Source organism: Bufo bufo, chromosome 3 (genome assembly GCF_905171765.1).
Source record: "Bufo bufo chromosome 3, aBufBuf1.1, whole genome shotgun sequence".
In the NCBI taxonomy this organism is placed as follows: Eukaryota; Metazoa; Chordata; class Amphibia; order Anura; family Bufonidae; genus Bufo; species Bufo bufo.
Genome location: NC_053391.1, coordinates 615,379,010 through 615,399,400, shown reverse-complemented (window position 1 = coordinate 615,399,400; position 20,391 = coordinate 615,379,010). Strand labels below are relative to the sequence as shown.

Below are 20,391 nucleotides of genomic sequence, written 5' to 3'. Positions count from 1 at the left end.
GTGGCAGCAGCATGGGGATACCACAGAGTGGCCCAGTGACAGAGTGGTGAGGTGGCAGCAGCATGAGGAGACCACAGAGTGGTGAGGTGGCAGAAGCATGAGGAGACCACAAAGTGGCCCAGTGACAGAGTGGTGAGGTGGCATCAGCATGAGGAGACCACAGAGTGGTGATGTGGCAACAACATGAGGAGACCACAGAGTTGTAATGTGGCAGCATTATGAGGAGACCACAGAGTGGTGATGTGGCAGCAGCATGAGGATACCACAGAGTGGCCCAGTGACAGAGTGTTGAGGTGGCAGCAGCATGAGGAGACCACAGAGTGGCCCAGTGACAGAGTGGTGAGGTGGCATCAGCATGAGGAGACCACAGAGTGGTGATGTGGCAACAACATGAGGAGACCACAGAGTTGTGATGTGGCAGCAGTATGAGGATACCACAGAGTGGTGAGGGGGCAGCAGCATGAGGAGAAAACAGAGTGGCACAGTGACATAGTGGTGAGGTGGCAGCAGCATGAGGAGACCACAGAGTGGCCCAGTGACAGAGTGGTGAGGTGGCATCAGCATGAGGAGACCACAGAGTGGTGATGTGGCAACAACATGAGGAGACCACAGAGTTGTGATGTGGCAGCAGTATGAGGAGACCACAGAGTGGTGAGGTGGCAGCAGCATGAGGATACAACAGAGTGGCACAGTGACATAGTGGTGAGGTGGCAGCAGCATGAGGAGACCACAGAGTGGCCCAGTGACATAGTAGTGAGGTGGCAGTAGCATAAGGAGACCACAGAGTGGTGAGGTGGCAGCAGCATAAGGAGACCACAGAGTGTCCCAGTGAAATAGTGATGAGGTGGCAGCAGCATGAGTAGACCACAGAGTGGTGATGTGGCAGCAGCATAAAGAGACCAGAGAGTGGCCAGTGACATAGTGGTGAGGTGGCAGCAGCATGAGACCACAGAGTGGCCCAGTGACATAGTGGTGAGGTGGCAGCAGCATGAGTAGACCACAGAGTGGTGATGTGGCAGCAGCATGAAGAGACCAGAGAGTGGCCAGTGACATAGTGGTGAGGTGGCAGCAGCATGAGACCACAGAGTGGCCCAGTGACATAGTGGTGAGGTGGCAGCAGCATGAGGAGACCACAGAGTGGTGATGTGGCAGCAGCATGAGGATACCACAGAGTGGCCCAGTGACAGAGTGTTGAGGTGGCAGCAGCATGAGGAGACCACAGAATGGCCCAGTGACAGAGTGGTGAGGTGACAGAAGCATGAGGAGACCACAGAGTGGCCCAGTGACAGAGTGGTGAGGTGGCATCAGCATGAGGAGACCACAGAGTGGTGATGTGGCAGCAGCATGGGGATACCACAGAGTGGCCCAGTGACAGAGTGGTGAGGTGGCATCAGCATGAGGAGACCACAGAGTGGTGAGGTGGCAGAAGCATGAGGAGACCACAAAGTGGCCCAGTGACAGAGTGGTGAGGTGGCATCAGCATGAGGAGACCACAGAGTGGTGATGTGGCAACAACATGAGGAGACCACAGAGTTGTAATGTGGCAGCATTATGAGGAGACCACAGAGTGGTGATGTGGCAGCAGCATGAGGATACCACAGAGTGGCCCAGTGACAGAGTGTTGAGGTGGCAGCAGCATGAGGAGACCACAGAGTGGCCCAGTGACAGAGTGGTGAGGTGGCATCAGCATGAGGAGACCACAGAGTGGTGATGTGGCAACAACATGAGGAGACCACAGAGTTGTGATGTGGCAGCAGTATGAGGATACCACAGAGTGGTGAGGGGGCAGCAGCATGAGGAGAAAACAGAGTGGCACAGTGACATAGTGGTGAGGTGGCAGCAGCATGAGGAGACCACAGAGTATCCCAGTGACATAGTTGTGAGGTGGCAGTAGCATAAGGAGTCCACAGAGTGGTGAGGTGGCAGCAGCATGATGAGACCACAGAGTGGCCCAGTGACATAGCGGTGAGGTGGCAGCAGCATGAGGAGACCACAGAGTGGCACAGTGACATAGTAGTGAGGTGGCAGCAGCATGAGAAGACCACAGAGTGGCCCAGTGACATAGTGGTGAGGTGGCAGCAGCATAAGGAGACCACAGAGTGGCCAAGTGACATACTGTTGTGGTGAGGCGAAAAAGTGAACCACCGCACACTCAGAGGTTGTATGCAAAAAAGGGGGTATTTATTTTCACAAGTCCTCCTAAAGAAGCAAAATTACAAAGAACAATTGCCAATAATTAGAATGTGACTGTTTTCTTGACGTTTCGGTCACAGATGGACCTTGGTCACAAAGATTAAGAAGAGAGGTGGACGAAGTGGTCCCTGTGCCACAGTGTGTGGGCGCTGCGGGGAGATGGATGCGGTTCCTCCCCTGTGTGACTCCGTTCACCCAAGCAAACTAGGTGCAGAACAGCATGACACCGCCGTGCCCTGCACATGTGGTATGCTGGAGGCGCACTGTGAATTGTCACTTCAGGAGAGGCTGAGGACATGGTGGAGGATGAGGAGGCAGAGGCGGACATTCTCGCAGGACCAATGGCTTGAGAACGTAGAGGCGGAAGCGGCATCACCTGGCCAAATTGCTGGTGTGGCTGGGCAGGAACCACATTTACCCAGTGGGCCGTAAAGCACATATATTGTCCTTGACTGTAGTTACAGCTCCCGGGCCATGCCAACTAAGCGTCGTGTCAGAGGAACCCACCAACTCTTGGCTGGGATTGTCTGATGTCACTTGCGACGAAGTCGAGGACCGAGTCAACCATTTAAGCACAGCTCGGTTGCTGGTCAAGACATGACCGCTAGATGACACCAGGAGCTCAGGCCTCTCGCTGCGACTCCTGCTACCACCACCCTTCCCCCCTTCTTCTGCTCCTTCTTCTGCCTGCCACAGAAATATTTTGGCCTCTGCCCGTTCCCTTTGAAGGGTCTGTCACCTGTCTGTCTGACATACTGTATAATAAAATAATTAAATTAAAATTAACCGCAGAATGGCTAATAGGACGTACATATATTTCCTTTTAATACACCACGTAAATGGCTGTAGTACAATGTAACTTCACCGCAGAATGGCAATTAAGACATATATTTTTTCCAATTAATAACCCCCCCCCCCCCAAAAAAATATAACAATCACAATTCACCGCAGAACGGCTAATAGGACGTACGTTTATTTCTTTTCAATACACCACGGAAATGGCTGTAGTACAATGTAAATGCACACCAGAACGGCAATTAAGACGTATTCTTTTTCCTATTAATACACCCCAAAAAAAAGAAATATAACAGTCACAATTCACCACAGAACGGCTAATAAGACATACGTTTATTTAATTTCAATATACCCCGTAAATGGCTGTAGTACCTTGTAACTTCACCGCAAAATGGCTATTAAGATGTATTCTTTTTCCTATTAATACATCCCAAAAAAGAAATATAACAGTCGCAATTCACCGCAGAACGGCTAATAGGACATACGTTTATTTTATTTCAATGCACACCGTAAATGGCTGTAGTACCTTGTAACTTCACCGCAAAACAGCTATTAAGATGTATTATTTTTCCTATTAATACACCCCCAAAAAAAATATAACAATCACAATTCACCACAGAAAGGCTAATAGAACGTACGTATATTTCCTTTTAATACATCCCATAAATGGGTGTAGTATAATGTAATTTCACCGCAGATTGGCAATTAAGACATATATATACACCACCACAATGTATTTGAACAGAAACGAACAAGATGTGCTTTAACTGCAGACTGTCAGCTTTAATTTGAGGGTATTTACATTCAAATCAGGTGAACGTTGTAAGAATTACAACAGTTTGTATATGTGCCTCCCACTTGTTAAGGAACCAAAAGTAATGGGACAGAATAGCAATCATAAATCAAACTTTTACTTTTTAATACTTGGTTGCAAATCATTTGCAGTCAATTACAGCCTGAAGTCTGGAACGCATAGACATCATCACCAGACGCTGGGTTTCATCCCTGGTGATGCTCTGCCAGGCCTCTACTGCAACTGTCTTCAGTTCCTGTTTGTTCTTGGGACATTTTTTCCTTCAGGTTTGTCTTCAGCAAGTGAAATGCATGCTCAATCGGATTCAGGTCAGGTGATTGACTTGGCCATTGCATAACATTCCACTTCTTTCCCTTAAAAAAACTCTTTGGTTGCTTTTGCAGTATGCTTTGGGTCATTGTCCATCTGCACTGTGAAGCGCCGTCCAATGAGTTCTGAAGCATTTAGCTGAATATGAGCAGATTATATTACCCGAAACACTTCAGAATTCATCCTGCTGCACTTGTCAGCAGTCACATCATCAATAAATACAAGAGAACCAGTTCCATTGGCAACCATACATGCCCACGCCATGACACTACCACCACCATGCTTCACTGATGAGGTGGTATGCTTAGGATCATGAGCAGTTCCTTTCCTTCTCCATACTCTTCCCATCACTCTGGTACAAGTTGATCTTGGTCTCATCTGTCCATAGGATGTTGTTCCAGAACTGTGAAGGCTTTTTTAGATGTCGTTTGGCAAACTCTAATCTGGCCTTCCTGTTTTTGAGGCTCACCAATGGTTTACATCTTGTGGTGAACCCTCTGTATTCACTCTGGTGAAGTCTTCTCTTGATTGTTGACTTTGACACACATACACCTACCTCCTGGAGAGTGTTCTTGATCTGGCCAACTGTTAGTAACATAGTAACATAGTACATAAGGCCGAAAAAAGACATTTGTCCATCCAGTTCGGTCTGTTATCCTGCAAGTTGATCCAGAGTAAGGCAAAAAAAAAAAACCTGTGAGGTAGAAGCCAATTTTCCCCACTTTAGGGGAATAAAAAATTCCTTCCCGACTCCAATCAGGCAATCAGAATAACTCCCTGGACCAACGACCCCTCTCTAGTAGCTATAGCCTGTAATATTATTACGCTCCAGAAATACATCCAGGCCCCTCTTGAATTCCTTTATTGTACTCACCATCACCACCTCCTCAGGCAGAGAGTTCCATAGTCTCACTGCTCTTACCGTAAAGAATCCTTTTCTATGTTTGTGTACAAACCTTCTTTGCTCCAGACGCAGAGGATGTCCCCTCGTCACAGTCACAGTCCTGGGGATAAATAGATGATGGGATAGATCTCTGTACTGACCCCTGATATATTTATACATATTAATTAGATCTCCCCTCAGTCGTCTTTTTTCTAAAGTGAATAACCCTAATTTTGATAATCTTTCAGGGTACTGTAGTTGCCCCATTCCAGTTATTACTTTAGTTGCCCTCCTCTGGACCTTCTCCAGCTCTGCTATGTCTGCCTTGTTTACAGGAGCCCAGAACTGTACACAGTACTCCATGTGTGGTCTGACTAGCGATTTGTAAAGTGGTAGGACTATGTTCTTATCACAGGCATCTATGCCCCTTCTGATGCAACCCATTATCTTATTGGCCTTGGCAGCAGCTGCCTGACACTGGTTTTTGCAGCTTAGTTTGCTGTTTATTAAAATTCCTAGATCCTTTTCCATGTCAGTGTTACCGAGTATTTTATCATTTAGTATGTACGGGTGACTTGCATTATTCCTTCCCATGTGCATAACTTTACATTTGTGGGTGTTAAACCTCATCTGCCACTTATCTGCCCAAGCCTCCAATATATCCAGATCCCTCTGTAGTAGTATACTGTCCTCTTCAGTGTAAATTACTTTACACAGTTTAGTGTCATCTGCGAAAATTGATACTTTACTATGCAAGCCTTCTACAAGATCATTAATAAATATATTGAAGACAATAGGGCCCAATACTGACCCCTGAGGTACCCCACTAGTGACAGTGACCCAATCTGAGTGTGTACCGTTAATAACCACCCTCTGTTTTCTATCATTGAGCCAGTTACTTACCCACATACAGACGTTTTCTCCCAGTCCGAGCATTCTCATTTTATATACTAACCTTTTATATGGTACAGTGTCAAATGCTTTGGAGAAGTCCAGATACTGTATATGACATCCATTGATTCGCCGCTGTCAAGTCTAGAACTTACCTCCTCATAGAAACTGATTAAATTAGTTTGGCATGACCGATCCCTCACAAAGCCATGCTGATATGGCGTTATTTACTTATTTCCGTTGAGATGCTCTAAGATAGCATCTCTCAGAAAACCTTCAAACAGTTTACCCACAACAGATGTTAAACTTACCAGCCTATAGTTTCCAGGCTCTGTTTTTGGACCCTTTTTGAATATTGGCACCACATTTGCCATGCGCCAATCCTGTGGGAGATTCCCTGTCAGTATAGAGTCCGCAAATATCAGAAATAAGGGTCTGGCTATGACATTACTTAATTCCCTTAGAATACGGGGGTGTATGCCAGCCGGTCCTGGCGATTTGTCTATTTTAATCTTTTTAAGTCGCTGATGTACTTCTTCCTGGGTCAGACAGGACACTTTTAATGGGGAATTTATTTTTACATTCTGCATGTCATCTGTTGTGAAGGGTGTTTTCTTCACCAGGGAAAGAATTATTCGGTCATCCACCACAGTTGTTTTCCGTGGTCTTCCGGGTCTTTTGGTGTTGCTGAGCTCACCCATGCGTTCCTTCTTTTAAGAATGTTCCAAACAGTCGTTTTGGACACGCCTAATGTTTTTGCTATCTCTCTGAGATGTTTTTTTTTTTTTAGCCTAATGATGGCTTGCTTCACTGATAGTGACAGCTCTTTGGATCTTATCTTGAGAGTTGACAGTAACAGATTCCAAATGCAAATAGCACACTTGAAATGAACTCTGGACCTTTTATCTGCTCATTGTAATTGGGATAATGAGGGAATAACACACACCTGGCCATGGAACAGCTGAGAAGCAAATTACTTTTGGTCCCTTTAGGCTGCGTTCACACGGGCGAGATTTCCGCGTGGGTGCAATGCGGTAGGTGAACGCATTGCACCCGCACTGAATCTGGACCCATTCATTTCAATGGGGCTGTGCAGATGAGCGATGATTTTCACGCATCACATGGTTATAAGGGAAATTATGGGCTAAAGGACCTTTGGTGACCTATGGGCTAAAGGACCTTTGGTGACGGACCTTTGGTGACCTATGGGCTAAAGGACCTTTGGTGACGTCAGATCACATGCTCCAATCACATGGTACATCACCGCGGTGATGTACCATGTGATTGGAGCATGTGATCTGACGTCACCAAAGGTCCTTTAGCCCATAGTTCATCTTTTTAAAGAACTAAAGACCGGGAGAACTACGCGAACAAGAGGAGAAGGTGAGTTAATTTTTTTTATTTTTTAACCCTCAACTGATCACCTACTAAGCATTCTGTATTCAGAATGCTATTATTTTCCCTTATAACCATGTTATAAGGGAAAATAATAACATCTACACAACACCGAACCCAAACCTGAACTTCAGTGAAGAAGTTCGGGTCTGGGTACCACAGTCAGTTTTTTATCACGCGCGTGCAAAACACATTGCACACGCGCGATAAAAACTGAACATCGGAACGCAATCGCAGTCAAAACTGACTGCAATTGCATTCCTACTCGCGCGGGTTTGCCGCAACACACCGGGACGCATCCGGAACTAATCTCGTGTGAACCCAGCCTAACAAATGGGAGGCACATATGCAAACTGTTGTAATTCCTACACCGTTCACCTGATTTGGATGTAAATACCCTCAAATTAAAGCTGACAGTCTGCAGTTAAAGCACATCTAGTTCATTTCATTTCAAATCCATTGTGGTGGTGGTGTATAGAGCCAAAAATGTTAGAATTGTGTCAATGTCCCAATATTTATGGACCTGACTGTATAAGAAGCACAATTCACAGCAGAACGGCTAATAGGACGTACGTTTATTTTCTTTAAAGAAAGGGAAGTTTAGCAGCTCTCACCTGCCCCTCCTTCAGCTGTGAGCACGGAAAACCAGTGTCAGGTACGGGCAGCAATGCAAAAAGAGGTGAAAGAAATCCAGCTCCACTTGGATAAAGGAATATGCGTTTATTCAGCTTGCGGTAAAAACTCATCCATGAATTACAAAAATTAGCAGTCTTGTCTACGTGTCTCGGGCTACCAGAGACAATTCCAGCCCTTCTTCATGACACAGAAAGACATTAAAAGTGAGATCTTTTAAAGGGGAGGGTGCACCTGTGTCCACTGATTGTCTCCACAGGCCTATAACCGCCCCCAAGAAAAGGTGCCACACCTTCAGTTAACTCTTCTCATGAAAATTAAATGAAAGAAAAAACAAAAACATGAAACCATACATATGCATAGTAAAAAAATATAATAACTATGCAGAAGAGTATATATATATAAGAAGGATACGCATAAGGTATATGCTGGGTACATAACAGTTATTTGACAAGATATGGTGGAATGTGATGGAAGTCAGATCAACAGAAATTTAGCTCCTATAATATTCCCAGAAAACGGAGGGATTTATTGCACCAGATTATTAGTATATAGATTACTGTTGCAGAATCAGATCTAATCGTTTATTGAGCCCCTAAGGTTGGCGCGTGTTCAATGAAAATATCCAAAACGATTCTCTGTTTAGTAATTTTCTTCTATAGTCTCCTCCACGCTTTGGCAAAAAAACTTTTTCTATGCCTTGTACTAACATGTCTGATGTGTCCCCACCATGGCAAACAGCGAAATGCAGACTAGCTGCAGATACATTGCGACTGCCATGGTGGGGCACATCGGAGATGTGTTTGCGTATTCTAGATTTTATTGCATTAATAGTACAGCCCACGTATTGCAATTTACCTTTTGTGCAAGTAATTAAATAAACAGCGTGGGTTGTATTGCATGTTAGTACAAGGCATAGAAAAAGTTTTTTTGCCAAAGCGTGGAGACTATAGAAGAAAATTACTAAACAGAGAATCGTTTTGTTTATTTTCTTTATACCTTTGTATAAAGAAAATTTAGACCTTTGTATAAATAGGTGTAGTACAATGTAACTTCACAATTAAGACATTATATTTTTTCCAATTAATAAGCCTCCCCAAAAAAGAAATATAACAATCACAATTCACCGCAGAAATAGGATGTATGTATCTTTTCTATTAATACACCCCCTAAATGGTTGTAGTACAATGCAACTTCAGCGCTGAATGGCAATTATGACACTAAGTACATTGGAAAATGACTGAATCCAAGATGGCTGAGGCTATTTATAGAGCTGTGACATCACAGGGGCTAGATGGCTGCTGATTGGCTGCATGCATGGCATTGTGGCTGATCCCTCGTTCCCAGAGTTCTTTGCTCCATGTCCTAACACGTGCAGCAGCCATTTTAGGAAAAAATGCAGTTCGTTACCACGAAGCGCAAGGGAATTCAGCTTCGGTGCAAATCGAATTTTACCAACTTTTTCAACTTAAATTTGCTCATCTCTATTCATAACCCCTGCTTCTTTCTCCTCCCTATGGCCCCTTATGTTAGGCTTTATACTGCAGCTCTATGGCAACTATTGCTGCCGTGTAGGCTGGCTGCATGCACTCTTGCGTACTGGCTGCGTTTGATGTTCCTGTGTATGCTGGTTGCTTGGGTGGTGCGCGCTGGCCGCGGTCTTCTATAGTGTGGGAACTGTGGTCTGTGAATTGTGTGTTCCCTGTGTCTATTTAGGGTTAATGCTTACCTGAGCTTGTTTGAATATCAGGTGGGATTTAGACCTTTGTACGATATGCCTGGAGTTCAGTCTGTCTCCAGGAACGCTGAGTACAGGATGCTTGCTTTCCTGACCATTGTATTTGTTACTCTATCCTGACTTGTGTGGTCAGCCTGGTTATTCATCAATGTCTTATGTTCTAGTCTGTCTGTGATAGCCATGCTCTCTGTAAAGCATGGGTTCCAGGCATGTTTGCATGTTTCTGTTTTGTCCTAGTCTGTCTGTGAATGCAATGCTCCCTTTTACGCATGGGTTCCAGGCATGTTGGTATTGTCTTTTGGTATTGAACTGTCGGTGAACGCTATGTTCCCTGGTTCACATGGGTTCCAGGCATGTTTATATGTCTGTCTGTGAACGCTATGCTTCCTGTTCCACATGGGTTCCAGGCATGTTTGTTTGTCTGTATCTGAACGCCATGATCCCTGTCCCGCATGAGTTCCAGGCGTGCTTTTATGTCTGTCCATGAAGGCCATGCTTTCGGTTTCGCTTTGATTCCAGACATTTTTGCATGTCTATCTCTAAACGCCATGCTCCCTTTTCCGTTGGGGTTCCAGACATGCTTGTATTTCTTTGATTATTTTCTGGTCTGTTTATGTTTACCATGCTTTGTGTATCCTGATTTGCATGGGTTCCTTGCTACGTGGCTCTGTCTGTGATCCTGGAGAGCACCGGAATAATGACTTTAGGGTTTGGCCCAAATTAAAACTCGTTACTTGGCACAGTTGTTATACTTCTGCCTGATCCGTATAGCCTGCTTTGCTTTAAAACCCGCGTCCTTATTAGTTGCAGTTTCTTCCTGGCCTGGTCATTTCTGATTGTTTGTGCCTGGTACTTATGTTTAATAAAACATTCGTTTTGGCTTTCTCTGGATCTTGTTGTTTGTTTTGTGTACACTTCTATGTTCATCAGGATTTTTTTTTACCCCTGAACATGACACTTAGGGTAAAAAACTAGAAAAATGTTTTTTTTTATTTTTAAAACGATAGTGTTTTAATACAATATTGTAAAGGACATTTTCACATAAAGTTTTATATAAATACAGTCATGAAAAAAATGATGACGAGGATGATTTTTCGAAATTAAAATGAAATGAAAAAAAATGAATCTGTTCTTTCGAGCTGAATCAGGTGGATGGCTTAGGCCATATCCTGTTTCTTTACATTTGTTTTTGCTGTGTTTTAATCATGGAAACCTTGTCCTGTAAGTTTTATGGAAAACCACAGCAAAAAAACTAACAAAAAAACAACAACAAATGCAGTGAAAATATGTGTGAAGTGAAAACAAAAAGAGGCGAGGTGTACAGTAAATGCAGTCAAAAACTGCACCAAACTGCACCGACCTTAATGAAAACGAATGGTAAATGTGGTCATCATCAACACAAGCTCGAATTAGTATCTAACCAAAGCGCCTACTTAAAAAAAACAAGGTATCACTCACGCATGCATATATCTACATATTAACAGCCGTATAAAAAGTCTATAATATTACAAATTAGAACAGTATGGCACATTGATGCCTTTCAGATCCTTCAATACATATCACAGTGAGGTGCAGATTTTTGATATGTGCCTGGAACTCAAACGGTTTGTCAAGATTCAAAGCTTAATTCCACTGCAAACTTATCACTGTAGAGTTTTCCCGATTTCTCTTTGTGAGGATTGTCCAATTCGTTTTTAGAAAGGTAAAGCCTAAAAAAAAAAAAATTACAGCAGTAAATACAAAGACAAAGTTGATATAATTTTTAAATAAAGGATCTGGCTACTGAATTCAAACTTTTAGAAACGGGACGGAAACAGCGTTACAATCAACTTTTGCCAGTGCCTTGTGCTGACAGAAGGCTCCAGTGTAAACATAACGATCCTGCTCCCAACATGGCTGCCAATGGCACGTGAATAGATCCATCTATCAGCAGCCTCCACACTGTGTATGGATGGCATCTAGCACATGCACAGAGCCAAGCACAAATATCTTCAATTCTTCTCTGTACACCTTCCTGTAGATGTCTGTGTAGGGGCCTACACAGATATCATAGGGCCCCATCGCAAAACTTAGCATGCCCCTCATGAGATTTCTGCCACATTTTTTTAAGTGGACGACTTTTTTAATAAAGAAAAAAGACATTCCCTACCTCACTCACTATACTTGACTTGGAGCAGGTGCTTTTTAAATTTGGTTCTCATTCTGAACACCATATTTTTCAATGTATTTAAAACAGATAACTGGTAGAAATACATTGATAGGTCTTCCCCATACAGCTCTAAATCCGCTGCATCCCTTTATACACTATATGATATAAAAGTGACTGCCTGCAGCCACCACTAGGGGGAGCTCAGTGCATAGGAATTTATACAGTTACCCATGCAATGTAAGCTGTACAAAATTTGTTTGCACTGAGCTACCCCTTGTGGCTACCCCATAGCAGTTGTGTGGTCTGCCTCCATGGTGAGTACACCATTGTGTCTGTGCACCATATGTGTATACCACAGGATCCTGAGATGCTCCAATACTTGCACCATGGTTTTCTTACCTGTTATTTTCTATGAATGAAGTATTGAACCAGAAGTAAAATGGACAATCATCGTAGCCCTTTGGTAAACCCTAAAGAAAGGAAAGCATACATATATAAAACTGCAGAAAATAGCTACCAGTAATGATAATGGGGAGGAGGAATGGGTTAAACAGCAGGTATCAGAGCTTTCTCTAATCCAAGCCAATACAGTGGGAATCACAGCTGTACCCCCAAAGATGACTGTTACCAGAACAAACCATTACATTAGACTGCTGCTTGACTGCTTGCAATTTGCATGTAATATGACAATTGTTTGCAGTAAGGGGTTAACATTGAAATGTGTACTGTATGCCAAAAATGATGAGCTTAACCCTTAGTTATTAATACTCATTAATTTTCTTACCATAACTAGTGTTGAGTGAATCAAACCTGATGAAGTAGAATTCGATCCGAATGTCATGAAAAATTTGATTCACCGTGAAGCCGAATTTCCTCGTGCTTCGTGGTAACGAATCTATTTTCCCTTAATAGCGGTTAAAAAAAATAATCAGATTTACCTCATCCTTCATAGAAGATCCTGCGTGAAATTCTGTGCGCGGTGACATGACATCACCATGCCAGCCGACATGATGACGTCATCAAGGGCCGCGCAAGATTTCTAGCTAGATCTACAATCAAGATGGCTGCGGACGGCCCTTCACGATCAAAGTATGATAAGGGTAAGTATGATTTCAGAATTTTTAAAAAAAAATTTACACTGTTATATTGATGTCAGATGTCACGATCAGCTATGAACACGGCATCTGAAAAGGTAAAATGACGAGGGGGGGGGGGGCTGCAATAGCACTTCCTGACAAAGTAATTTGTCAAAGCAATTTTTTTTGGAAATTCGGCAAAGCAGCCGAACGAATTTTCCAATACTTGCTCATCACTAATCATAACCAATTTGTCATATGTTACATATACCTTACAAAAGCCAATTGAAAACCAAGTGGAAACCAATTAGTTGATATAAGCAAATTCTTTAAACTTTGTTAGACACGGCGCAATGAGCTTCCAGTCTACAAAGTGAAGCAGGATTTTCCCCTCTAGATGTCCTGTCTGTTTGTCACTTTTCTAACGAGTTAGATCACTGGCCTCGGCAGTGACGTGTCCAGTGACTGGCCTCGACAGTGACGTGTCCAGTGACGGGCCTCGGCAGTGACGTGTCCAGTGACTGGCCCCGGCAGTGACGTGTCCAGTGACTGGCCCCGGCAGTGACGTGTCCAGTGACTGGCCCCGGGAGTGACGTGTCCAGTGACTGGCCCCGGGAGTGACGTGTCCAGTGACTGGCCTCGGCAGTGAAGTGTCCAGTGACTGGCCTCAGCAGTAACATGTCCAGTGACTGGCCTTGGCAGTGACTTCTCCCTAGTCAGTGGCTGCAGCTGCGCATGTGACCCTGTCCACACAGGAAGGTTACATTCGGCGACCAGAAGTGCAGTGAAGACAAAAGGTTAATGAGGGGAAATTGGCTCAAGGGCAGAACAGTCATTTTATTTTTTAAAGGATATCATGAGTTTAGAAATTACAAAGGCAAATCCATCATAAAATAAGTTATATAGCAAAGCATAGCAAGTCCATGATTCATATTTCATATATTATATTCTAAATATTATATATATTCTAATATTATTATATTACATATTTAACCCCTTCATGCCCAGCGCTGTACATGTATGGCGCAACCGAACGTGACTTAACGCCCATCGCCGTATATGCACAGCTTCACTGATTGGGCGGCAGGGGTCCGGCAGTCACTGATAGCCGGACCCCTGCTGTATGCGCCAGCATCGGTGAAATCACCAATGCCGGCGCATTAACCCCTGCACAGCCGCGGTCAGTGCTGAACGCCCACGTGCGATGTCCATGCATGGAAGAAGCAGCCATGGGGTCCCTGTGCTGCTGTGACGGGGACCCGATGGCATGGAAGGCGGCACGATGCCTTCCTTAGGCATCTTAGCTGCCTTTCGGGAGAGCCTGTAAAATCCAGCCCCCTGGATCTCACAGGCAGAAGGTTGTGAGTGTATTACAGTGTGTAATACACTTACAGCCAATGCATGACAACAATACAGAAGTTGTTCTTCATGTGACAAATAAAAAAGAGAAAGATATCGCATCCAGTGAGTGCCGATCTTGTCTTGTATAGCGTACATGGGAGATTGATCCGGGACACGTGCACCACGCCACTGAACAAAAGGAGTTCTGACTGCACCATTGTTGGAAATGCAGAAGTATTGTCATGCATTGTAAAGGGGATCAGACCCCCAAAAGTTGAAGTCCCAGAGTGGGACAAAAAAGTAAAGTGAAAAAAAAGTTTTAAAAAAAGCGTCCTTTTTCCCAAAATAAAGTAAAAATTTTTTCAAATGTGACATGGCAGCTTAAAATTATCCCAGTGAAATCTGCCTTCCAAAAACCATATGGCGTTCCTTTCCTTCTGCGCAATGCTGTGAGCCCGTACAGCAGTTTACGACCACATATGGGGTGTTTCTTTAAACTACAGAATCAGGGCAATAAATATTGAGTTTTGTTTGGCTGTTAACCCTTGCTTTGTTACTGGAAAATTGATTAAAATGGAAAATCTGCCAAAAAAGTGAAATTCTGAAATTTCATCTCCATTTTCCATTAATTCTTGTGGAACACCTAAAGAGTTAACAAAGTTTGTAAAATCAGTTTTGAATACCTTGAGGATGTAGTTTCTAAAATGGGGTCATTTTTGGGTGGTTTCTATTATGTAAGCCTCACAAAGTGACTTCAGACCTGAACTGGTCCTTAAAAAGTGGGTTTTGGAAATTTTCAGAAAAGTTTCAAAATTTGCTTATAATCTTCTAAGCCTTCTAACGTCCCCAAAAAATAAAATGGCATTCACAAAATGATCCAAACATAAAGTAGACATATGAGGAATGTAAAGTATTAATGTAATGTATTTTTTTATAAATAAAAATTAAATATTTTGAGTCAATTTTACCACTGTCATCAGAATGGCCTGGATAAGTAAAAGCGTTTTAAAGTTATTACCGCATAAAGTGACACATGTCAGATTTGCTAAAAATGGCCTGGGCAGAAAGGTGAAAAATGGCTTGGTCCTGAAAGGGTTAAAGAGAACCTATCAGCAGGATCAACCCCATTAAACTAGGTATACTGTCTGGTTGTGTTGATCCTGATGATTAAAATGAGATCTGCCTTGTGAAAATCAGTCATTCCTAAGAAAAAAAGGTCTTTTTTTATGCAATGGAGGGCTTCAGTGCACCAAAGGGTGGGACTAGCCACTCAGTGTACGTCAGCTTTCCAGTGCTGGCTACGCCCATGGGTGCAATAAAGCCCTCCATTGCATAAAGAATAAAAGTATTTTTTGTTGGAAACAACAAAAGCGTCATTTCAACCTACATTCCCATTAAAAGGAAAAAAAAAAGCTGTTAAAAATGGATACCCTGTAATTTTTATCAAGCCCATTTTGCATCCATTTTCTGACTGTTAAAACTGGACATTAAAAACGTATGGATTTCATTGGCTTTTTTTTATATCCCTACATCTGCAGTGCCCTCAGTATACATAATGCCCCCATAGTGCCGCCTTGACATCAAATGGCCTCCATGGTGCCCCTCAGTGTAAATACATGTAATGTCCCCCATGTGAATAGCCCTATAGACTGCAATGGTTCTAAAAAACATTGTGTAAAGGCCAATTAAAAAAATTCTGCCATTTTTACATTCATTTGAATAAGACTCTAGCAGGATCAACCCCGTCAGGCAGTATGCCTGGTTTAATAGGGTTAATCCTGCTGATAGTTGCTCTTTACTAACCATAGTTTACCAAATAGTTTTCAGTACTAAACAAAAAATAAATAAAATTAGCCCAGAGATAGTAACATTGCTGCCACCTGCTTTACATAAAAATACGTACATATGTAAAAAGATACATAAAAATCATACATCCTATACTGTATATAATTGTTTGGTGCCCTTCTATAAATGTATACATTAGTGTAATGATAAGGTTGGTTTCCATACAGCTTATCAATGGCAGTGTAAAAATGTACAAAATGGAAGCTATATAGCTGAATATACTTACAGCACTAGATTCAAATCTGACTTTGACATCTCCGGAGATGTAGGGGCACTCTTCTAAGCTGATTACCACTGAATTGTTTCCAGCATCAAAGAACATCTGAGGTAAAAAATATATATATATAAAAATCATAGAAGAAACATCTTAAAGGGTTTAGATATCGATGGTCTGTCCTGAGGATAGGTCATCAATATCAGATTGGTGGGGGTCCGACACCTAACACCTCCACCAATCAGCTGTTTTCGCAGCAGCCAAGAAACTAAACAGTGAATGGAGCCAGAAGCAGAAACCTTCCGTTACCACCTTTGCACCCTGCTACTATCTTCTATGGTTAACCTAACATCATCCTATGTATTAGTTTCTAGGTCCTGCAAAATGTGTATTCATATTTCTTGTTATGTAACTGTTCAAGTGTAATATGGCTTGTTCACCAGCAGATGGTGGCATAAATGGCAGAGCTATTTTACCTAGAATGGAACCCTTCTTTCCATTCTAGCTCTCTCTAAGAGAGGGAGGGACTAGTTGGTGAGGAGTTAGTTCGGAGTATCCCCTGCTAGGGGAAGGAAACAGGAGCCCGTAGCTGCTGGACGTGGCCTTGCCCAGGCCAGTTGGAGCACCTTCAGCTCAGCTGGACACAGAGGCCAAAACTGGAAGCCTCTGAAGCCAGGAGTAAAGTTTTCCCTGGATAAAGTTAAAGACAGACCAAACCAGAGAAAGTGAAGTACAGCATAAAGAAAAAGCTAGGTTACATAGCTATCCTGTTAGCACAGCAGAGCCGGAGAGCAACAGATGTAGCAGAGAGGAGTTTGCCTGCCACAGTTAATGCCAAAGCCTGCTGGAAACCAAGACAAAGTTTGAAGACTGTTTCTGATGAACGTTTATTCAAGTAAAGCTGCTGTTCAACTATATACAAAGTCTGGACTCAATTAATTTCATCATCCCCTTTGTCAATTATTCCTTTTCTGCATCGGAGCCAACGCCTGGGGTTCCAGCGTATCCAGGTAGGAGCACCGTGACACGTGCACCACCATTAAGGGACATTTAGGCTACCCTACACCACTCTGGCATTCCTACACCTGGGTACCACCATCTACTACATCACTAAAAAGGGGCCCTGTGCCCTTGTTACTTCACTGCAACTAGTGTCACGACAAGACAAGTAATTTTTTCCCCTCTTAACGGGACCCCTAGCGAGTAGCGACGGGCGCTTCCGCTGCACACTGTGTAGTGGCCAAGCTACGGTACTGCAGCCAAGCCCTATTCCAAGTGAATGCTGAGCTGTGAAAACTAAATAGTGGACAGAGCCTTCCATTCACTGTATGGTTTCCAATGCCAGTAAGCTGCCTTAAACAGCTGATCAGTGGCAGTGCCAGGTGTTGGACAGCCACCGATTTGATATTGATGACCTACCCTGAGAATAGACCATCTATATCTAAGTCCTAGAAAACCCCTTTAATGAATCCCCTATCACTACTTTGTATCATGCCATGATCACAGCCCTCCGACAATATCACACACTCTTCTCCATTCTAGTATTCTCTCTATCCTACCATCAGTCGCTGCTCTCCACTATAGTCTTTCACGGCACTGTAACCTACAGTCCCTCACTCCTCTCCATAGTGTCAGTGCTCTCTACTCTACCATCAGTCGCTGCTCTCCACCATAGTCTTTCATTGCACTCTAACCTACACTCCCTCATCACTCTCATATGTCACTGCTCCGTACTCTACCATCTATCACTGCTCCCCAGCCGTCTGTAACTAGACTCTAACATACAGTCGTGGCCAAAAGTTTTGAGAATGACTCAAATATAAATTTTCACAAAGTTTGCTGCTAAACTGCTTTTAGATCTTTGTTTCAGTTGTTTCTGTGATGTAGTGAAATATAATTACACGCACTTCATACGTTTCAAAGGCTTTTATCGACAATTACATGACATTTATGCAAAGAGTCAGTATTTGCAGCGTTGGCCCTTCTTTTTCAGGACCTCTGCAATCCGACTGGGCATGCACTCAATCAACTTCTGGGCCAATTCCTGACTGATAGCAACCCATTCTTTCATAATCACTTCTTGGAGTTTGTCAGAATTAGTGGGTTTTTGTTTGTCCACCCGCCTCTTGAGGATTGACCACAAGTTCTCAATGGGATTAAGATCTGGGGAGTTTCCAGGCCATGGACCCAAAATGTCAACGTTTTAGTCCCCGAGCCACTTAGTTATCACTTTTGCCTTATGGCACGGTGCTCCATCGTGCTGGAAAATGCATTGTTCTTCACCAAACTGTTGTTGGATTGTTGGAAGAAGTTGCTGTTGGAGGGTGTTTTGGTCCCATTCTTTATTCATGGCTGTGTTTTTGGGCAAAATTGTGAGTGAGCCCACTCCCTTGGATGAGAAGCAACCCCACACATGAATGGTCTCCGGATGCTTTACTGTTGGCATGACACAGGACTGATGGTAGCGCTCGCCTTTTCTTCTCCGGACAAGCCTTTTTCCAGATGCCCCAGAAAATCGGAAAGAGGCTTCATCGGAGAATATGACTTTGCCCCAGTCCTCAGCAGTCCATTCACCAAACTTTCTGCAGAAGATCAATCTGTCCCTGATGTTTTTTTTGGAGAGAAGTGGCTTCTTTGCTGCCCTTCTTGACACCAGGCCATCTTCCAAAAGTCTTCGCCTCACTGTGCGTGCAGATGCGCTCACACCTGCCTGCTGCCATTCCTGAGCAAGCTCTGCACTGGTGGCACTCCGATCCCGCAGCTGAATCCTCTTTAGGAGACGATCCTGGCGCTTGCTGGACTTTCTTGGACACCCTGAAGCCTTCTTAACAAGAATTGAACCTCTTTCCTTGAAGTTCTTGATGATCCTATAATTGTTGATTGAGGTGCAATCTTAGTAGCCACAATATCCTTGCCTGTGAAGCCATTTTTATGCAACGCAATGATGGCTGCACGCGTTTCTTTGCAGGTCACCATGGTTAACAATGGAAGAACAATGATTTCAAGCATCACCCTCCTTTTAAAATGTCAAGTCTGCCATTTTAACCCAATCAGCCTGACATAATGATCTCCAGCCTTGTGCTCGTCAACATTCTCACCTGAGTTAACAAGACGATTACTGAAATGATCTCAGCAGGTCCTTTAATGACAGCAATGAAATGCAGTGGAAAGGTTTTTTTGGGATTAAGGTAATTTTCATGGCAAAGAAGGACTATGCAATTCATCTGATCACTCTTCATAACATTCTGGAGTATATGCAAATTGCTATTATACAAACTTAAGCAGCAACTTTTTCATTTTCCAATATTTATGTAATTCTCAAAACTTTTGGCCACGACTGTACAGTGCCTCACCATTCCAGTATGTCACTGATCTCTACCTTATCACTGCTCTCCATCATAGTCTTTCACTGCTCTAACCTATCATCAGTCACTGCTCTTCACAATCCAGTTTATTCTTCCACCACTTCATACATACCTTGCACTTATCTTGAGTCTCACAAACGCACTGGAATACCAATTCTTTCTTAACTATTATCTGGACCTTCATATCACTCCCATTGCTTTTTCCTACTCCTATAAAATAAATGAATAATTTAAGGATGTCAGACATGAACAAAACCAAGCACAACAAATTCAGAATGTTACTGTTATATGTACATATTCAGGTAGTATGAAGAGGTCTATGAAAAGTGGGACAGGTTTACTAACACCATAGAAGATTTAGATAGTCTAAAAATGTGCCAGAGTTATCACAGTGACTAATGCTGGATGATAAATTTGGGGCTTCTTTAGACTATTATACCACTTATTAGGCTACATTCACACTAGCGGCACGGAACTCCGCCCCCACCCCCACCCCCATTATAGTCAATGGGGATGGAGCGGCAGTCCGGAGGCACACGGTCACTAGCGGCAGGACGGATCCGGCAGGCTGTTCACCCGACGGAACAGCCTGCCGGAGGTCCGTGCTGCTAGTGTGAAAGTAGCCTGTTGGGTTGGCTTATTAGGTGGCACAGTGTTTTGGCTCTTATTGTCGCATTTATTATCTCCCTATGCCAATATTCTGGTGAAAAAAGTCACAAGCCCCATGTTTGCAACTTTTTGAACGCCATT

General features: G+C 43.3%; 1 protein-coding gene across 3 annotated transcripts in view; it reads right to left on the bottom strand.

Moving 5' to 3' along the window:
• Positions 1-10,648: 10,648 nt before the first annotated feature.
• Positions 10,649-20,391, bottom strand: part of LOC120996266 (phosphatidylinositol 3,4,5-trisphosphate 3-phosphatase TPTE2-like) — an 82,035-nt gene continuing 72,292 nt past the window's right edge. For all 3 annotated transcript variants that reach the window (XM_040426077.1, XM_040426076.1, XM_040426075.1), the window contains exons 16-19: positions 19,754-19,851; positions 16,289-16,384; positions 12,200-12,270; positions 10,649-11,360 (exon numbers count right to left, since the gene is read on the bottom strand). In XM_040426077.1, coding sequence (XP_040282011.1) covers positions 11,261-11,360; positions 12,200-12,270; positions 16,289-16,384; positions 19,754-19,851 — 365 coding nt within the window. In that variant the 3' untranslated portion in view covers positions 10,649-11,260. The remainder of the gene's footprint in view (positions 11,361-12,199; positions 12,271-16,288; positions 16,385-19,753; positions 19,852-20,391) is intronic.